Here is a 19,251-nt window from a genome sequence, read left to right on the forward strand (position 1 = left end):
GCCGGGCGAAGCTCCGCCCTCTGCGCCGGTCACGTGGGGGCGACGGCTGCGCCTGCGGAGAAGCGGTGGCCGCCGAGCGGGATCCGTGCGGGGAGCCGGAAATGGTTGTGGACTACGTCTGTGCGGCTGCGTGGGGCTTGGCCGCGCGGACTGAAGGAGACTGAAGGTAAAGCCGCCATGTCCGGGCCCGACCCGGCCCCCCCACCCCCTCCCCCCGCATCCGCCGCCATCCGGGCCCGGACCGGCTACCCTGCGCCGCCGCCCCGGCGCCTTGGCCCCGTGGCCCAAGCCCGGGCCCCGGCCCGCCAGGGCCTGATCCCCGGCCCACGTGTGTCCGGCCTAGCCCGGCCTGGCTGCTGGGTGGGGGTGGGGGAGCGCGGGGCCGGAATATGTGGTCCCCGCGGGCTGGGAGGGCGCCGGGTTCCCCGGTCGCTAAGTGCCACCTCGGTCCGACCCGAGGAGGCCCCGCGGGCGCAGGCACCGCGGCTCCCGGCCCGCCGCCCCCTCCCCCCTTTGCGGCCCGGCCGCCGGGAAGTGACACGTTGTTCTTTGGCACTGGCCGGCGCTGCGCAGGGAGGGCGCAGGGGAAGGAGGCGGCGGCGGCGGGCAGGGAGGAGCCCCCGGCCCCGCCCGCCCTCCAGGCCGACCCTCACTTGCTTCAAACCGGCTCCTCTTCGGCCGCCGCCCGCCCGGCCTTTTACGGCCCGACTGCCGCCCTTCCTGGCCTCCACTCCTGGGCAGCGGCAGGCCTCGTCTCTGGCCCCGCGCGGGTGCCCCCGCGGTCACCCGCGGCAGGCGTGCCTCGTGTGCCCCCGGGCCAGGCCCCGAACCCGGTGTCCCCGGGTGGGGGGTGGGGACACCACGGCCGAAGCTGCTAGCTCCGTTTGTGATCCGGGAGCCTGGTGCCAGCGAGACCTGGAATTTCCGGTCTGGTTGGTCTTGGGCCCCGCGGAGCCAGGTTGATACCCCTCACCTCCCAACCCCAGGCCCTCGGATGCCCAGAACCTGTAGGCCGCACCGTGGATTTATTCTTAACCGAGGGGGTGAGTGAGGGGCTGTTTGAGCAGGTCAGGGGGGTGGTTGGAGGCGGTGTGGGTTTGACAGGGTGTTGGTGGGGACATAAGCTGGGTCTTTAATGCTCCTTCACCCGCTTGGCGCCTCCGGGGCTCGCTGTGGGCCCCAGCCCTTGCTTCAGCCCTTCCCCCACTCCATTTGCCTTCAGCTTGGGTCCCTTCCCCTTTCTGAGCTCCTCTCTCTCCCAACAGGTGCTGGGGGGACCCTGATGTGGCACCAAATGAAATGAACAAAGCTCCACAGCCCACAGGCCCCCCACCTGCCCCATCCCCTGGACTCCCACAGGTAATTAGGGAGGAATTAGCAGTGACTGGGGTGCAGGTTGGGGAGACCAGGCAGCCGGGTCAGGAACAGGTTCCAGCCTCTGGATTTTCCCACCCCTTTCTGTGTCAGGGCAAAGTGCAGCTTCCTGCTGCCAAATTGAGACAGGGCCCCTGGGCTGTTCCCAGGGGCTGTCATGGGGAGGGTATATGTGGACTCTTGAGGCTCTTGCCACAGATCTGATCCCTTCACCAGCTTGAGTTTCTGCCCCACCTGGGTTTCCCCTCTTGCTGAAATCTGGTCTCCCCCCTTCAGCCAGCGTTTCCCCCGGGGCAGACAGCACCGGTGGTGTTCAGTACGCCTCAAGCGACACAAATGAACACGCCTTCTCAGCCCCGCCAGGTGAGGGGCTGTGGGGAGGGGAGTAGGGGGCATGGGTGGGAGCCACTTAAAGCTTAGGCCAGTTTGGGCCTAGGGTGGAAACTACGGAGGCCCTGTACTTGCCCCAGTTTCCTGACAGTTGCTATGTGTTCTTTCATGGGGCTCTGCACTGTTGATTACTTACGGTGGCTGGCCCCTCGGTTAGTATGTAGTCGGTGGGGATGGCATTACCAGGGGTCCTGGTGCCTTAAGAATTGGGGGCAGTGTTGGGCCCTGCTGCCAACTCTTTGGGCCCTGCTTTCCTATTTCCTCCTTTTACTGGGAGGTTGCCATTGCTCCATTCCCCATCCCTTCCTTCTCTTTGGACTGTGGGAAGATAAACACTCCAGCTGGTTCTTGCCTTTCTCTATTCCATAAATTCTTCCTCACTAAGTGGGAGAGGATTCTTGTCCTGCATCCTTTATTTTTTCCTTCATCTTTTCCCCTCATCACCTTGGGGATAATTCTCTTCTTTCCTGTCCCCATGTGCTCTCAGGGAGGATTCAGGTCTCTGCAGGTAATACCCCTTTGCTAATCCTGGACTCTCTCCTGGTCTCACCGTTACCCTCCACCCTAGTCAGGGGCTAGAGACAGGGGCTGGGTGGGGACTTGTTTGCTGTCCAGGTCCTCATTCTGAGGCTGACCAATGCATGTTAGGGGCTAAATCTTGCATAGCGCGTATCTGGGAACTGGAAGACTTGCATGTTAGCGGTTAGCTCTTCAGTACCTTAGGGTGGAGCAGTGCATGCTGGGGATTATGTTGCTGAAAAAGGCTTTACTTAGGCATGATGCATCTGGGTGTTAGGAAGCCTCTGCTGAAGGATAGACTGGAGGAGGTGACATGAGTATGCATGGCAGGGAGGGAGTAAATATGCAGAGTGCAAAGTGTATATCTGAGTTTGGAGGGCACATTGTGAGTACAAGAGGCCACTTAAACATCGGTTGGTCAGGTGAATCTTGGAAGTGTTGGTCCCCATGCTCCAAAGCCCCTGGCACTTCTCTCCAGACTAGAGACATAGCAGAATGGCCATTTTGCTGTCCACTTCCTCCCCTTCCCAGTGCCAACTGCCTTCCTCCCTCCTGACAGCACTTCTACCCTAGCCGGGCCCAGCCCCCGAGCAGTGCAGCCTCCCGAGTGCAGAGTGCAGCCCCCGCCCGCCCTGGCCCAGCTGCCCATGTCTACCCTGCTGGATCCCAAGTAATGATGATCCCTTCCCAGATCTCCTACCCAGCCTCCCAGGGGGCCTACTACATCCCTGGACAGGTGAGGCTGGAGGCTTGGGGGCTGGAGGCCACACAACCTTGTACCCCAACTCCCACCTTCCTAACCTTGACCCTCCAGTCCCATCTCTTCTCCAGAGGTGGGACTTTCTTCTGGTCATTGCCTAGAGTTGGCTTGTTCTGTCTTGCCGTATATTCTCTTTGTAGTCTGACGCGGTATTCGTAGCTCTGTCAACTCCTCTCCCCTCCTTCTCCCCCTTCCCCTCCACCAGGGGCGTTCCACATATGTTGTCCCGACACAGCAGTATCCTGTGCAGCCGGGAGCCCCAAGCTTCTATCCGGGTGCAAGCCCTACAGAGTTTGGGACCTACGGTAAGCAGGGGAGGGAGTCAGGTGAGAGTGAGTCCCAGGGAGCATCTAAACTCACCTACTAATTGCTAAGACCCTTCGCAGGCTTGTTTCTTGGTCTAGAAATGACAGGGGTAGCAGGGATTGGTGCTTAATATGTAACTGGTGTTGGGGGGTGGTGCGGAGAGGATTTTATACTGTTGCTGAGAGTTGGCGTCCTCCCCACGTCAAGGAATACAGTTCAAGCACTAGTTTGAAGGCCTGTTAGTAAATATTCCCTGTGACACTCGTTCCATGGTTGGGGGGAGCCCATGTAACGTGGATCTGAGAGGTTTCTGTAGCTGTTTTTCATTTATATTCTAGGAAAGGATTAGTCTGTTCTTTATGGCAGTGGTTTCCAAAATTTTTTGACTGTCAGGAAAAATTTTGAGTATGTACTTTTAATGTATGTTTTTGTTTGTTATATGTATGCATAATTTAGACAAATAACACTTAATGTTGCTTGTCAAAAACAAACAAGTGGAGGTTTTGGATGATATTAAAGAATGTATCCTATTTTGGAGACCATTGCTTTAAGGGATTTTTCTCATCCTGGGCCTGGTTCATAATGTTACTTTTTGTTTCCTTGCCCCTTAGCAAAGGGCTGGAGACTGGAATTGGACTCAGGTTGAATGGAACAGGGTTGGCAAATCTTGTTTTTATCATTCCCAGCCAAAGACCTGATTCTGTTTCAGGTTAAGTAGTTGCTGCTCTCTCAGAGTATATGTGTGTGTTTTGCTGGGGGTGGGGTGCATACGTGTTACCTTACGGGGTAGAAGAGGAGCAGACATAGTCCTGGTAGCTGGTGTGTGGTGGGGAAGAAGTGCCTGCCTATAAGGGGTGTGTGTGTCAGTGTTAGGAATTCTTGTAAACGCAGTTCAGACTGGTTCCCCAGCTTTGATAGACACCTCATTCCCTTGGGGAGGAGGGTGGGGCAGGGCGAAGGGCCGGCTGTGGGTGATGAGAGGTTCTCCAGGGGGTGGGAGGTGTTCAAGCAGGCATTTGTATGTGGTTGGGCTCTGACCCTGCCACTGTTCTTCCTTTCCGTGTCCCTCCCGCCCCCCAAGCTGGCGCCTACTACCCAGCCCAGGGTGTGCAGCAATTTCCCACTGGTGTGGCTCCCCCGCCGGTTTTGATGAACCAGCCACCCCAGATTGCTCCCAAGAGGGAGCGGAAGACGGTGAGTAGCAGCAGCGGGCTCTAGGATATCTGGGAAAGGGAGAATCAAGGCCAGGCACGTTGTGGGTCAGGGAGCAGGAAGTTGAGGCAGATCTTCAGCTGAGAGTAGGCAAAGAATGGGGATCTGTGAAGTGCTTAGGTTCTTTGTAAGGTGCTAAGATTTCCTTGTAGAAGAAGCTTACTGGAAGATTGGAGTGTCTGGTGGGGAAATGCCTTAGAGACTTGGGTTCTGGGTCTGTAACATCTAAGTTTAGTTTTGGGTTTCTGGTGGCTTGCCTTGGAAATGGTTTGCTTTCTGTGGCCCCACCCCCCAGTCCTGGAAGCTCTTGAGGCCTCCGCCTCTGCTCAGTCCTCAAGCCCTGGGCGTGGTGCCCAGAATAGGGTGCCAGGGCTGGGGAAGCCGCTGAGTCACCCTGGCTCCACCCACTGGATCTGGTCCCTGCCCCCAGAGATCAAGCAGACTAGCCACAAGTGAGCCGGATGGGTGCTAGATGGGGGTCCTGGGCCCCAGGGCATGCAGCCACTTCTTGGGGACTTCTGGTTGGGCAGGCATGAGGGAGGGAGGGGCATTGTGATGTACGTGGCTGCTCTGTGAGGTCAAGGGTATCTTAGGGGTGGGGGCCAAGACGAGACTATAAGAGCAGCCGGATGGGTTGACAGCAGAACTCATGGGGTTTCTGACACCCACCTACCTGCTTCCCAGTGAGGGGTGGGGGGTTGGCCTGGAGTCCTAGGAGTGGGGCAGGGTGGAGAGGTGGGTTCCTCCTGCTTCCCACTCATCCTGTAGCTTTTTTTTCCCCAGATCCGAATTCGAGACCCAAACCAAGGAGGGAAGGATATCACGGAGGAGATCATGTCTGGGGCCCGCACTGCCTCCACACCCACCCCTCCCCAGGTACTGTTCTTTGAGTGATGCCCTGGCTGGGATGGCTGTTCTGCCGTGGACTCCTAGGTCCCTGGATCTTTTTCTTCAACTAAGGGATTCATTTCCCTGCTTTCCTGGATTTCTAGGCGGCTAAAGTAGAAATGGCTCTAGTAAAGAAGGGTTGTGGGACTCTTCAGGGCAAACTTGGTAACCCTTTGTGTCCTGCAGACGGGAGGTGGTCTGGAGCCTCAGGCTAATGGGGAGACACCCCAGGTTGCTGTTGTTGTCCGGCCAGGTAAGTAAGCAGGTGGGGCAGAGCCTTTATGGGGAAAAGGAGTGTGATCATTTAAAATGCCAAGGAAATGGAGTGACTTGAATTGGGTGCCAGAGAAGAATGACTTAGGTGTCAGGTAGTCGGATTTTAGGGTAGATTGGATTTTGAGTGAGAATGGAAAAGACCTAGGTGGGAGAAGACTGGTGTGTGTGTGTAGGGGGCTGTTAGGTTGGGAATGCTTGGCTGGGAGGACGAAGAGCAATAGCAGTGAAGGACTTGCCTCTAACTACTCGTTCTTCCTATGGTGCAGATGACCGGTCGCAGGGAGCAGTCATTGGGGAGCGGCCAGGGCTGCCTGGCCCAGAGCACAGCCCTTCAGAATCCCAGCCTTCATCACCTTCTCCGACCCCATCACCACCCCCAGTCTTGGAACCGGGGTCTGAGCCTAATCTCACAGTCCTCCCTATTCCTGGGGACACTATGACAACGGGGATGATACAAACATCTGTAGAAGAATCAACCCCCATGCCCTCTGAAACTGGGGAGCCATATTGCCTCTCTCCAGAACCCACTCCCCTCGCTGAACCCATACTGGAAGTAGAAGTGACACTCAGCAAACCAGTTCCAGAATCTGAGTTCTCTTCCAGTCCTCTCCAGGTTCCCACCCCCCTGGCATCTCACAAGGTGGAAATTCTTCCTGAGCCTAATGGCACGGTCCTGTCTGAGAATTTGGAACCAGAGTTGGAGTCGAGCCTGGAGCTTGCCCCTCTCCCTCCCCCGGCTTGTCCCTCTGAATCCCCCATGCCCATTGCTCCAACTGCCCAACCTGAGGAACTGCTCAACGGAGCCCCCTCGCCACCAGCTGTGGACTTAAGCCCAGTCAGTGAACCAGAGGAGCAGGCCAAGGAGGCTACAGCATTGGTGGCTCCCCCCACCATCCTTTCTGCCACTCCAGCTGTGGCTCCTCCAGCTGCTTCCCCTGCTCAAGAGGAGGACATGGAGGAAGAGGAAGAAGAGGAAGAGGAAGGAGAAGCTGAGGGTGAGAAGGGAGGCGAGGAACCGCTCCCCCTAGAGAGCACCCCTGTCCCAGCCCACCTGTCCCAGAATTTGGAGGTGGCATCAGTCACCCAAGGTAAGGTGTGGCTGGATGGTAGAGGTGGGGGCATGCTGGGTGTGGTTCTTTTTCTTCATTGATGACCTCTCGTGCCATTGTGTCTGGGTCATAGAAGCCCTGTAATGGAACTTTTAAGGGTTATATTAAGGAATTCTAAGTCAAGAGAGGGTGTGATGAAAAAAGGGAATATTGTACCATGGCTGCTTTTTATTTTTCCCAGGGGTTGGGGGTACTCCTTAAGTTATTCTCACTCCTCCCCCCCACCCCCAAATAGTGGCAGTATCTGTGCCAAAGAGGAGACGGAAAATTAAGGAGCTCAATAAGAAGGAGGCTGTAGGAGACCTTCTAGATGCCTTCAAGGAGGTAAGGGAGCAGAAAGCGGAGGGAGAAGGGCAAAGTTTGGGTATGGAACAGTGGTCACGCTGCAACCAAAACGGAATGTCCAATGGTTACAGGTGAACCCAGGAGTATCAGAGGTAGAAAATCAGCCTCCTGTAGGCAACAATCCCAGCCCAGAGCCTGAGGGCAGCAGTGTGCCCCCGCGACCTGAGGAAGCAGACGAGACCTGGGACTCAAAGGAAGACAAGATTCAAAATGCTGAGAACATCCAGCCGGGGGAACAGAAGTATGAATATAAGTCAGGTATGCAGAAGGAAGGGTTGAGAAGGGTTGAGTATGCTTATCAGGGCCCCAGGAGAAAGCAGTGTGATTGGTTCATCCTGTTTTCCTTGCAGATCAGTGGAAGCCTCTAAACCTTGAGGAGAAAAAGCGTTATGACCGTGAGTTCCTGCTTGGCTTTCAGTTCATCTTTGCCAGTATGCAGAAGCCGGAGGGATTGCCCCATATCAGTGATGTGGTGTTGGATAAGGTTGGTGGGCTTAAGGGAGAGGGTAAGTTTGGGCAGGCTGGCTGGCTGGGGAGGAGCCAGAGGTCTTGAAAGAGTGGTCAGTAGCTAGCCCTAGCCTGTTTCTCATACCTTCCCTGTCCTTTTTGCAGGCCAATAAAACACCATTGCGGCCACTGGATCCCAGTAGACTTCAAGGCATAAATTGTGGCCCAGACTTCACTCCGTCCTTTGCCAACCTTGGCCGACCAGCCCTTAGCAGCCGTGGGCCCCCGAGGGGTGGGCCAGGTGGGGAGCTGCCCCGAGGGCCGGTGAGTGGGACTGGCAAGGGGAGTTGGGGGTGTTGGCTTCCTGTATCTCATTGTGGGGGTGGGGAGAAGTCTGCCCTGGAGATGTGTGGTAGTGGTAGTAGGTTGTGCTGACTAGTTCCGTGGCTTCTCTTGTCCCTGCTCCTTGCTTAGCAGGCTGGCCTGGGACCCCGGCGATCTCAGCAGGGCCCCCGAAAGGAACCACGCAAGATCATTGCCACGGTGTCAATGACCGAAGATATAAAGCTGAACAAAGCAGAGAAGGCCTGGAAACCCAGTAGCAAGCGGACAGTGGCTGAGAAGGACCGAGGGGAGGAGGACGCTGATGGCAGCAAAACCCAGGTACCTGCGAGTCGTGGTTTGGTCTCCGTTCCTTCTTTGCAAGGTCTGCCCTCTGAGCCAGCCTTGCCCTCTCATCACTAGTATCTACTTTCTCCATCCCTCCTGGCAGCCCCTGTTCTTCTGAAAACTTCACTGGATTCTTTGTCTTCTCTGTTCCCTCTCCCCTCCAGGACCTGTTCCGCAGGGTGCGCTCCATCCTGAATAAGCTGACACCCCAGATGTTCCAGCAGCTGATGAAGCAGGTGACGCAGCTAGCCATCGACACCGAGGAACGCCTCAAAGGGGTCATTGACCTCATCTTCGAGAAGGCCATTTCAGAACCCAACTTCTCCGTGGCCTATGCCAACATGTGCCGCTGCCTCATGGCGGTTAGTTTCCACTGTTTTCTAAACCTTGTGGTTTAGCTTCCCACTTCTCTTCCTAAGACTCTGAGTCCAGCTTCTTGGTTCTCCTCTATCCTGTGCTGTTGGTGGCAGAGCCAGGGCCAGAGGTCTTCCTGGGTCAGGTAGTTGAAGACTTTTGGAGGGTTTTCCCTGCCCTGGACTGGTCTGAATGTGGCGTTCTCTTTGACATACAGCTGAAAGTGCCCACTACAGAAAAGCCAACAGTGACTGTGAACTTCCGAAAACTGTTGTTAAATCGATGTCAGAAGGAGTTTGAAAAAGACAAAGATGATGATGAGGTTTTTGAGAAGAAGCAAAAGGAGATGGATGAAGCTGCTACGGTGAGAGAGACTCCATTCCCAGTTCCCCTGCTCACCCGGGTGCTGCTCACTGCAGAAGTGGGGGTGGGGATATTGGCGTTTTGGGGGTTTCTCTGCCTTAGGACGTGAGTGCTTGCTGCTAGGTTTAGGAATCTAGATAGTGGAAGGGAGAACAGTTTTAGCTGAGTGGCTGGCTGTCTTTCTGATGTGATCCCTGTCCCATGACTGGCAGGCAGAGGAACGGGGACGCCTGAAGGAAGAGCTGGAAGAGGCTCGAGACATAGCCCGGCGGCGCTCTTTAGGGAATATCAAGTTTATCGGGGAGTTGTTCAAGCTGAAGATGTTAACAGAGGCAATCATGCACGACTGTGTGGTTAAACTACTTAAGAACCATGATGAAGAGTCCCTGGAATGCCTTTGCCGTCTGCTCACCACCATTGGCAAAGACCTGGACTTTGAAAAGGCCAAGGTAGGGGGTCCTGGGGTATGGGAGAGGACAGGCTGAAGCGCGTGGGGTCTGCGGTCCACTGACAGACACCCTTCCCAGCTGTTGTGTCTGAGTGGCACTGTGTGCCACTGAGTACAGTGGCGGAGCTGAAGGCCTGAGGAGGGGCATGGCCTGTAGTTGGAGGTGAAATTTTAGAAGTTCCTGACCTTGATCCCTTTGCTTCTTGTTAGCCCCGAATGGATCAGTATTTCAACCAGATGGAAAAAATCATTAAGGAAAAGAAGACTTCATCCCGAATCCGCTTTATGCTGCAAGACGTGCTGGATCTGCGACGGGTGTGTGTCCCCTCTTTCCCACTGTTTGCTGCCTCTGACCCCACAGTCCCAGTTCCTGACACTTTTGTCTGGCCCTGTCTGATGTAATTACCTTGTGACCGGCCTGTCCCCACAGAGCAATTGGGTGCCGCGTCGAGGGGACCAGGGTCCCAAGACGATTGACCAAATCCACAAGGAAGCTGAGCTGGAGGAGCATCGGGAGCACATAAAAGTGCAGCAGTTAATGGCCAAGGGCAGCGACAAGCGTCGGGGTGGCCCTCCAGGCCCACCCATCAGTGAGTTTGAGGCTGGGACTGAGGATGGACAATGTGAGGGGTTGTGCTTTCCACTGATGACTTCTTGTTAGTGCCACGTGTCTGGGCCACTGAGACCCCATGATGGAACTGAGGATCTGAGGAATGGAGGCTGGGGGCAGCCCTCGGGAACAGGGTTCTTGGGACTTACTCACCATTCCAGTATGCTTTCCTTTTTGTTCCAGGCCGTGGCCTTCCACTTGTGGATGATGGTGGCTGGAACACAGTGCCCATCAGCAAGGGCAGCCGCCCTATTGACACCTCACGACTCACTAAGATCACGAAGGTAGGGGTGTGTGTGTTGGAAGGGCTGATGTCAGTGATGGGAGGATAAAGAGGGGTCAGATGGGCCTTAAGCACAGGTTTGGATCTTAATCCCCTCACTTGTCTGAGGTGGGGAAGGTGACAGCTCAATTTTCCCCCTTAGACTAGCTGGTTAGATTGCTAGAGACGGGACTGCCAACTCTAGGGGGTGTATTCACATTGGTCTGGATCAGTGGTCAGCACCCTGACATGCACGCCAATCCAGCCATTCCCTCCTTCTATACAGCCCACAAGCTAAGAATGAGAGTTTTCTACATTGTTTAGTGGTTGAAAAGAATCAAAAAGTGAATGATACTTTGTGATGAGGAATTATATAAAGTTTAAATTTCAATGTGCATAGTTTTATTGGAACATAACCACACTCTTCCCTTTTAAATATTGTCTGTGACTGCTCTTGTGGTACAGCGGCAGAGTTGAGTAGTTCAAACTGCCTGGTCTGTAGTGAATGTTTACTGTCTGGCTCTTTACTGGGAAAGTTTGCATGGCCCCTGGTCTGGGCCCCTTACGGCTGTGTGTGGTGAGGGCTGGCGTGGGCTTTGGCTGGATCAGACCTGTGACTCTCACTCCCTTTCCTTCCTCAGCCTGGCTCCATTGATTCTAACAACCAGCTGTTTGCACCTGGAGGGCGATTGAGCTGGGGCAAGGGAAGCAGTGGAGGCTCAGGAGCCAAGCCCTCCGATGCAGGTATGGAGGCCACTGTAAAGAGCTGGGTGGTTAGGAATCAGCTCTCCTGAGCGCAGCGTCTTCTCTGTATCGGGGGCTTTCATTACAGAGTGGTTAGTTAGGTAATACAGGCAGTGTGTACTTGGCACTAGGGGCTGAACTACTCTAGTGTCAGGACTAGGACCAAGTGTCCTAAACTGGCGAGTAGGAGATAGGATGTACTGAAATAGGATTTTTTTTTTTTTTTAAAGGCATCCTCTTTTTTTTTTTTTTTTAATTAATTAATTAATTAAATTTATTTTTGGCTGTGTTGGGTCTTCGTTTCTGTGCGAGGGCTTTCTCTAGTTGTGGCAAGTGGGGGCCAGTCTTCATCGCGGTGCGTGGGCCTCTCACTATCGCGGCCTCTCTTGTTGTGGAGCACAGGCTGCAGATGCGCAGGCTCAGTAGTTGTGGCTCACAGGCCCAGTTGCTCCGCTGCATGTGGGATCTTCCCAGACCAGGGCTCGAACCCGTGTCCCCTGCATTGGCAGGCAGATTCTCAACCACTGCGCCACCAGGGAAGCCCCGGAAATAGGTTTTAATCTGGGTTTTCTCCTTCCCCAGCATCAGAAGCTGCTCGTCCAGCTACTAGTACCTTGAATCGCTTCTCAGCCCTTCAACAAGCAGTACCTACAGAAAGCACAGATAACAGACGTGTGATACAGAGGTGAGGTTTCCTCGATGTCTTTGTTTTCACACTTGGAGTACTGTTTGGGTTTTGACTGCTGCCATAGGAATCCTTACACCTGTAATGCTCAGAGCTCCTGGCTGAGATTGGGGCATATACCTGATGCCAAGAACAAGGCCTGACAGTTGCTCAGCATGTTGGATAGTTAAACAAGAGTGCCTGTGGGCAGTACAGGTGAGAGTCGATGTGCCTGTCTTTCTTCCAGGAGTAGCTTGAGCCGGGAACGAGGTGAGAAAGCTGGGGACCGGGGAGACCGCCTAGAGCGGAGTGAACGGGGAGGTGACCGTGGTGACCGGCTTGATCGTGCACGGACACCCGCCACCAAGCGGAGCTTCAGCAAGGAAGTGGAGGATCGGAGTAGAGAGCGGCCCTCTCAGCCTGAGGGACTGCGCAAGGCAGCTAGCCTCACGGAGGATCGGGACCGCGGGCGGGATGCTGGTAAGGGTCTGGGGGGTGGGGAAGGGAAGGGTGTGGGCTGGTTTGGGACTAGCTAGTACCCAGACAGTGTCTTCAGGGCTCCAGACCCTGTTTGCTAGGAAGACTGGAACTGAAGAATCTCTGATCTGTTTTTCTTCGCTCAGTGAAGCGAGAAGCCGCCCTGCCCCCTGTGAGTCCCCCAAGGGCTGCGCTCTCTGAAGAGGAGCTGGAGAAGAAATCCAGGGCCATCATTGAGGAATACCTCCATCTCAATGACATGAAGGTAAGCAGTGGGAGCGGAGCGGTCTGAGTGACGGCAGGGTGGGCGGGAAGGGGCCTGTGCCGACAGGCATGGGTGTAGGGTCTGGGCCAGACAGTGACTGCTCTCTCTTCTGTGTGCTGCGCCCCTGCAGGAGGCGGTTCAGTGCGTGCAGGAGCTGGCCTCGCCCTCGCTGCTCTTCATCTTTGTGCGGCACGGCATCGAGTCCACACTGGAGCGCAGCGCCATTGCCCGTGAGCACATGGGGCGACTGCTGCACCAGCTGCTCTGTGCTGGGCACCTCTCCACTGCCCAGTACTACCAAGGGTATGACTGACTTGGTGGGCCCCCCACTTTTACATACCCACAAATTTCCCTCCTTTGTAGGACCCGTGGAACCTTAGCTAAGAATGTAGGCTCCTCAGCCATCCTGGGCAACATAACTTTTGGCAGGGTTGGGGGTGAGCCATCTAAGGAGAAGAAGATGGCTTTAGCTTGAGATAATTGCCCCATGTTTAGGAAATGTTCCTGAAGGGCTCCACATTTGATCCTTTAGCCGTGCCTTTGTTGCCCCAGCAGGAGGGTAGGAGTGCAGCTTGTCTCTCCTAGATGACTTTGAATTCTCTTTGCAGGCTATATGAAATCCTGGAATTGGCTGAAGACATGGAAATTGACATCCCTCATGTGTGGCTCTACCTAGCAGAACTGGTAACGCCCATTCTGCATGAAGGTGGGGTGCCCATGGGGGAGCTGTTCAGGTTAGTCCCCTGTGGTGGAAGTCAGGGGAGGTAAAGACAGGAAGAAGAGGGAAGAGGGAGGAGAGGTGTGGCAACTTAGACGCCTGGCTTTAGGGAGGGATGGGATAGTGTGTTGAGAGGGTGTGGAAGGCTGTCAACACTGGATTTTTCTCTTGTAGGGAGATTACAAAACCTCTGAGACCCCTGGGCAAAGCTGCTTCCCTGTTGCTGGAGATCCTGGGGCTCCTATGCAAAAGCATGGTGAGTGAGAGAGCCTTTCAGAGGTAGTGTATTGAGAACTTCTCTTCCCACCATGTGGTTTTGCGTGTTGGCAGTGACCCTGAAGCCTCATGGTCCTTTGGTGGGATGGTAGTGCTGTGTGGGTACCTGGGAGAGGAAATGTCGAGGCTGGCACTCTCCCTCAGACCAGTGCCTGTTGTAGGTTCTGGCCAAGGCTGGAGGAGAATGAGAATCTAAGGCCCTAGGCCCTTGATTGATTCACTCATTCATTCAACTAGCATCTTTTAGAACATTTACCATATACTAGGCACTGGGAACACAGCAGTGAGTAAAAACACAGTTAGGAAACAAGTTGGAAAAGAAAGAAGAAATGACAGCTTAATGAAGACAACAGTGTGGAGTAAAGTGTGAAATAAAATAGCTGAAATGGAGTGCTTTAAGTACTGTGAAGTTGCAAAGGGGTGTCTATTTGGTAACATTCACGATGGAAACCGCTTTGTTAAAATTAATTTTGATTAGCAAGGAGAAAGGTGAAATGATGAGAAAGGCAAGTTGGGTGTGGTACTTAGTGGTGGTGAGATGTTGGGAAGTGTAGTTTTTTAAGAGTTCAGTATCTGGAACTTAGAGGAGTAAGTCTTTGAATCGAGAGGAATTGTTCTTTCAGCATCATATTACTTGTTTTAGGTAGAAATATGTACCAGGATAGTTTCTGAGAAATTTAAAATAATAATTTAAAAGAAAAAGCATATGGAACTATATATGTATTTCATTGACTCTAAGGTGCCATAGATTCTACAACATCTTATCTATGCACTGCTGAGAAAGAAAAGACATGGTCATATTTTTGAAATGTGGTAATATGCCAACTGTGAGACACCTCAGTTTTAGTGGTGTTAAAATGGGCATTTTTAAAATCCATGAAGTACAGTAATTTTGTCAAGGGTTGATGGCGTCATCCTGAATATCTGTTATTGTAAAACAGTGATGGCTTCAGAATCTCTTGCCCCTTACAGAAAATGAACTCAAACTGCCGTTTACGTGAAGATTTCTGATTTGTGTTGGATTGGGGGTGGGGACTTAACGTCTGCTTCTAAAATTTTCTGGATTTGGGAACCAAATAAGCATACTTGTTAGACGTTTTTCTCTCCCATAAGCATTTGTTACTTGCAATAATGAAAAACTAAGCTATATTTTAAAAAACGTAGATGAGTGTAGAAGGCTAGGATGAGATATTTGGATTTGGTTGTTTACCTTTTGTGGTCCAGTAATTCTTTGAGAATCCTGTGACAGCTAATTGACATTTTCCTAGAGGTCTCAGGCCATCCCCCAGGTCTCATAGCACGGTGGTGGGTGAGTTCTTGTGACTTAGGGTGGTTATTTGACTGATGTTTGTGCCCGTTACTAGACCGTAGGCGTGGAAGCACTGTTCCCATTCAGTACCTCTGTAGCATCCTGAGCTGCTAGCAGGCACCTAGTGGGCTTTCAGTATGCATTTATTGGATGACATTTGTGGAGCTGTTAGCTTCTTGGAGAGAAAGAGAGTTGCTAAGTTGGTCTTATGTTTTCCAGGGTCCCAAGAAGGTCGGGACGCTGTGGCGAGAGGCTGGACTCAGCTGGAAGGAATTTTTACCTGAAGGCCAGGATGTCAGTGCCTTTGTCACTGCGCAGGTTTGCAGCTGGACTTAAGTTAACTCTAGCAGTTGGGGTCAGCCAGTCCTTTCCTCTTCCCTCATCTCACGTGACATGTTTACCTCCCAACTGTGGGCCTTTTTGCTTGCAGAAGGTGGAGTATACCTTGGGAGAGGAGTCAGAAGCCCCTGGCCAGAGGTTGCTGTCCTCTGAGGAGCTGAGCAAGCAGCTGGAGAACCTGCTGAAGGAGGGCAGCAGTAACCAGCGGGTGTTTGACTGGATAGAGGTATATTTCTCCAGGATATTGGGGGAGAGAGAGAAAGGAGAAGGTAGTGCAGGTGAGGGCAGCAAGAATGGAGCCTTCCAGGCATAATTCAGAACTTATGGGCCATTTGTCTTTCTTCTGCACAGGCCAACGTGAATGAGCAGCAGGTAGCATCCAACACATTAGTTCGAGCTCTCATGACAACGGTCTGCTATTCTGCAATTATCTGTAAGAGGAGCCAGGGAGTTGGTGGGGCAAGGGTGGGCACAACAGATATGGAGGGAGGGAGGTTTTGGTCTTGGTCTCCAGTTCTGAACCAGGCTGAGGGTGCATTATTCCACTTATCCCTGTCTTCCTCTCTGTAGTTGAGACTCCTCTCCGAGTGGATGTTGCGGTGCTGAAAGCGCGAGCGAAACTGCTACAGAAGTACCTGTGTGACGAGCAGAAGGAGCTGCAGGCGCTCTATGCCCTCCAGGCCCTTGTAGTGACCTTAGAACAGCCCCCCAGTAAGAGCCAGGCCACAGGGATGGGGTGGGCTGGAGGAACTACCAGATAGTAGGGGCAGTTGTGGAAAGGGTCTCAATCCAGGAGAAGTGGGTGGTCACTGGAGAGCAAAATATCCTGATGGTTTGAGTCCTTTCCCCTGCAACAAACATTTGTTTGTTTCCTTACCTACAAGTGCAAGACTCGGCCTTGAAGGTTAATTGACTACCTGTTTTGTGCCTAGCCAACTGTTAGATGCCAGGAGTGCAGAGGTGATAAATGGTAACGTTTTCCAAGTATCCTGTGCTCCCTCTGCCTGGTACAGGGCTGAGCTGCTTTTCTTTGCCTCAGTTAATCCTCACAACTATTGTTTAGGGTAGATGGTGTTCCCCCCTTTTCCATATTGGGAGACTGAGGCTTAGGTTAACATGCTTGAGGTTAATAATGCATTTAGCAAACAGGTATGTGCCAGGACATTGGGATATTAGAAGTGATTAAGTCAGGCATAGCTCCCATGTTGGCCATGGAGTCAAGATGAATGTTGGAAAATGGGTCCTGCAAGGGTACTCTCTGGGAGAATTTACCTAGTCAGAGAGTGAGTGGGAATTGACACATGGGAGTTAAATGACAAATGGGAGGGGGAGACTTGACAAGAAGGAACTGTGTGTTAAGGGAAGCCCTGAGGTAGAAAACATATGACGCAAGGTAAAAACTGTTGAAGGAATATCAGTGTGGGAGAGCACAGCAACCAGGTGTACGTGAGGCAAGTTGGGTGGAGAGATGGATGTGGCCAGGTCATGCAGGGCTATGTAAGCCATGGGATGAGTTTTGGGCTTTAATCTTAAGGACAGGAAAAGCCCTTTATGGGATTTTAAGCAAGGATTTTAAACATTCTTTTTTAGTTTTTAGATCATCCTGGCCATTAGTGGGAAGAGTGGTTTGGAGTGGGGTGAATGTGAACGTGGCCGGATCAGCAGATCAGGGGTGTGTTGGTAGTGACTCAACCTCACTGGTGGCAATGGGGATGGGAGAGGAGTGGGCAGATTCAAGACACACACTGGCCTGGGGGGCGGGTGATGAGAGATTGGAAGTCATATATGACTCCCAGGATAGTTTCAGCAGGTGAGGTGATAGTGGGGGGTGCCATTCACTGGGCGGTAGGGAACACTGGGTCAAGTTGAGTTTGGTCATGTTGAGTTTGTGGTCCTGGTGGGGGCGATCAGAGATGTCAGTCAGGTAGACAGCTGGGTATCTGATTTCATTTGGAGAGGAAGAGGTGAGGGCTGGAGGCCCATCTCTTGAACTGCTGGCACAGGGCAACACATGTGCAAGTCACAAGAGGGTATAAGATTGCCCAAGGGATACAGCCTTGAGGAGGTAGAGGTCCCACAGGTAGGGACCAAAGGAGGATAAGACCCTATGAACGAAGGACAGAGTGATTTTAGGAGAGGAAAGTGGTAAGTAATGCTAGATGTGCCCGGATTCCATAGGAGCAGATCTGAAAATTAGGGCCTCTGGAGTGTGAAAACATGGAGGCCACCCTGGCAGAAACAATATTTGGTACAGCAGGGGGCAGGATCTGGATTGGAAAGGACAGAGTAATACCTGAATCAGGAGGAAAAGAAAACAGCAAGTGCAGACAAAAATCTTTGAATTCAACTAATCTCTTGTCAAAAGACAGATCTTTTTGGCTGTAAAGAGATAGCAGTTGTAAAGGAGGCCTTTTGTGTTTAGATGGGAGAAACTTGGGCTTGAAAATACAGGGCAGAGTGGGTAATTGATTGTATAGGGTCCCCGGGATGGGTGTGCATGGGATTTGGAGAACAAGCTTGGGATAAATGATCTGTTGCTGCCATTGCTGTGGTATGGGTGTGGGAGGCTGTCCGTAGGCAGCGGTTGTGGATCTGAGGGTGTGCATGCCCTGAGGAACATCCTGGTTTGCAGCTTCTCTTAGATGGCTCAGTCAGTGTTTCACTCAGGCCTGGACTCTAGGTCCTATGCTTTATTCAGAAGAAATGTATTTACTACTCAGCCTCCCTTTTCTTTAAGAATGTATTGTTTTCTTTGGACAGACTGGCAGTGCAGTGTGGGGAATGGAATGGATTACGTTCAGGGATTGTACAAGTGCTTTGGAAGGCTGACGGGTAGCTAGGGGTGAGGGAGAAGGAAGATCAAAACAGAGGGTGCTTGAGTTGAGCCTAAAGGAATTCACTAGGTAGGTGATAAAAGGTTACAAGAAAGAATGTTCCTGGCAAAGGTTACATCACACGTAAAAGTGACAAGGCCACAGAGGGGGTGTATATGTTCAGGAGGTGTGTGGAAAGTAAGAGAAAATTGGGGTTAAGGGTTTGTCAGAATCTAATGGGGGCCAGTGAATGTTCCAGGTTATACCCTTGACTTTTGTGGGAGACACTGTGATTCCTCAAATTCAGGAATACCAATTCTGCAGTGTTCCCCATTAAATATATCATGAATGGAGAAGTTTGAAGCTGCTGAGGTGAGGCTGGGCAGGTTTCTAAGTTTTGGCCAAGTGACTCACTCTTGCGCATCAGTCTCTTAGATCATGAGATAAGCATCCCGTCAGAGACCTAGTCACTCTGGAATGGCCAGACACACAAATGTCAGCACAGTGGGTCAGGGCCTTGTCTCAGCAGTGGAGCTTAGGGGAGGGATCCCTGGGAGGGGGGATGGAGTGATTGTGGGCAGCGTGCCTGTAACTGCTGTCCTGCCTGCTTGCAGACCTGCTTCGGATGTTCTTTGATGCGCTGTACGATGAGGACGTGGTGAAGGAGGACGCCTTCTATAGTTGGGAGAGTAGCAAGGACCCCGCTGAACAGCAGGGCAAGGGTGTGGCCCTTAAATCTGTCACAGCTTTCTTCAAGTGGCTTCGTGAGGCGGAGGAGGAGGAGTCTGACCACAACTGAGGGCGGGTGGGGCCGGGGACTTGGAGCCCCATGGACACTCGGATGGCCAAGCCAGCCGCCCGGACTGCAGTGGGGGGGGGCGGCAGCAGCGGCGGCGGCAGTGGGTGCCTGTAGTGCGATGTTGTCTGAGCTAATAAAGTGGCTGAAGAGGCAGGATGGCTTGGGGCTGCGTGGGGCCCCCCTCCAGGATGCTGCCAGGTGTCCCTCTCCTCCCCCTGGGGCACAGAGATATATTATATATAAAGTCTTGAAATTTGGTGTGTCTTGGGGGGGGGGGCACAACCGCCTGCCCCTGGTCCTTTTTTATTTTCTGAAAAATCACTCTTGGGACTGCCGTCCTCGCTGCTGGGGGCATACGCCCCAGCCCCTGCACCACCCCTGCTGCTGCCTGGGCAGGGGGAAGGGGGGGCACGGTGCCTGTAATTATTAAACATGAATTCAATTAAGCTCACTGCCTCTCTGCTTTATGGCCTGCTCACTCTGGAGAAGGGGTCTGGGTAGGTGGGCAGCCTTCT

General features: G+C 53.0%; 1 protein-coding gene and 2 non-coding genes across 8 annotated transcripts; all 3 read left to right on the forward strand.

Moving 5' to 3' along the window:
• The first annotated feature begins 17 nt into the window (after positions 1-17).
• Positions 18-19,182, forward strand: EIF4G1 (eukaryotic translation initiation factor 4 gamma 1). Of its 6 annotated transcripts, none has more exons than XM_059920655.1 (33): positions 18-166; positions 987-1,043; positions 1,266-1,359; positions 1,651-1,737; positions 2,843-3,019; positions 3,249-3,348; positions 4,431-4,543; positions 5,345-5,437; positions 5,636-5,702; positions 5,992-6,813; positions 7,070-7,158; positions 7,251-7,437; positions 7,530-7,663; positions 7,792-7,950; positions 8,101-8,289; positions 8,460-8,657; positions 8,867-9,013; positions 9,225-9,461; positions 9,671-9,775; positions 9,891-10,050; positions 10,254-10,354; positions 10,974-11,076; positions 11,659-11,761; positions 11,988-12,220; positions 12,364-12,482; positions 12,613-12,785; positions 13,091-13,216; positions 13,375-13,456; positions 15,005-15,103; positions 15,216-15,350; positions 15,476-15,557; positions 15,695-15,835; positions 18,552-19,182. In XM_059920655.1, exons 3-33 carry the CDS (start codon positions 1,300-1,302, stop codon positions 18,734-18,736), a joined length of 4,806 nt encoding a protein of 1,601 aa, XP_059776638.1. In that variant the 5' UTR covers positions 18-166; positions 987-1,043; positions 1,266-1,299; the 3' UTR covers positions 18,737-19,182. The 6 variants fall into 6 exon arrangements, with proteins under 6 accessions (XP_059776638.1, XP_059776639.1, XP_059776641.1 ...); XM_059920656.1 differs by having other exon boundaries at positions 8,104-8,289; XM_059920658.1 differs by lacking the exon at positions 2,843-3,019.
• On the forward strand, positions 6,867-6,947 carry LOC132365631 (small nucleolar RNA SNORD66). Its single transcript, XR_009503157.1, has one exon. It is a non-coding gene; the product is annotated as a small nucleolar RNA SNORD66 (small nucleolar RNA).
• On the forward strand, positions 10,099-10,174 carry LOC132365630 (small nucleolar RNA SNORD66). The gene has a single exon (XR_009503156.1). It is a non-coding gene; the product is annotated as a small nucleolar RNA SNORD66 (small nucleolar RNA).
• Positions 19,183-19,251: the final 69 nt, after the last annotated feature.

Source organism: Balaenoptera ricei, chromosome 4, assembly GCF_028023285.1.
Source record: "Balaenoptera ricei isolate mBalRic1 chromosome 4, mBalRic1.hap2, whole genome shotgun sequence".
Classification (NCBI taxonomy): Eukaryota; Metazoa; Chordata; class Mammalia; order Artiodactyla; family Balaenopteridae; genus Balaenoptera; species Balaenoptera ricei.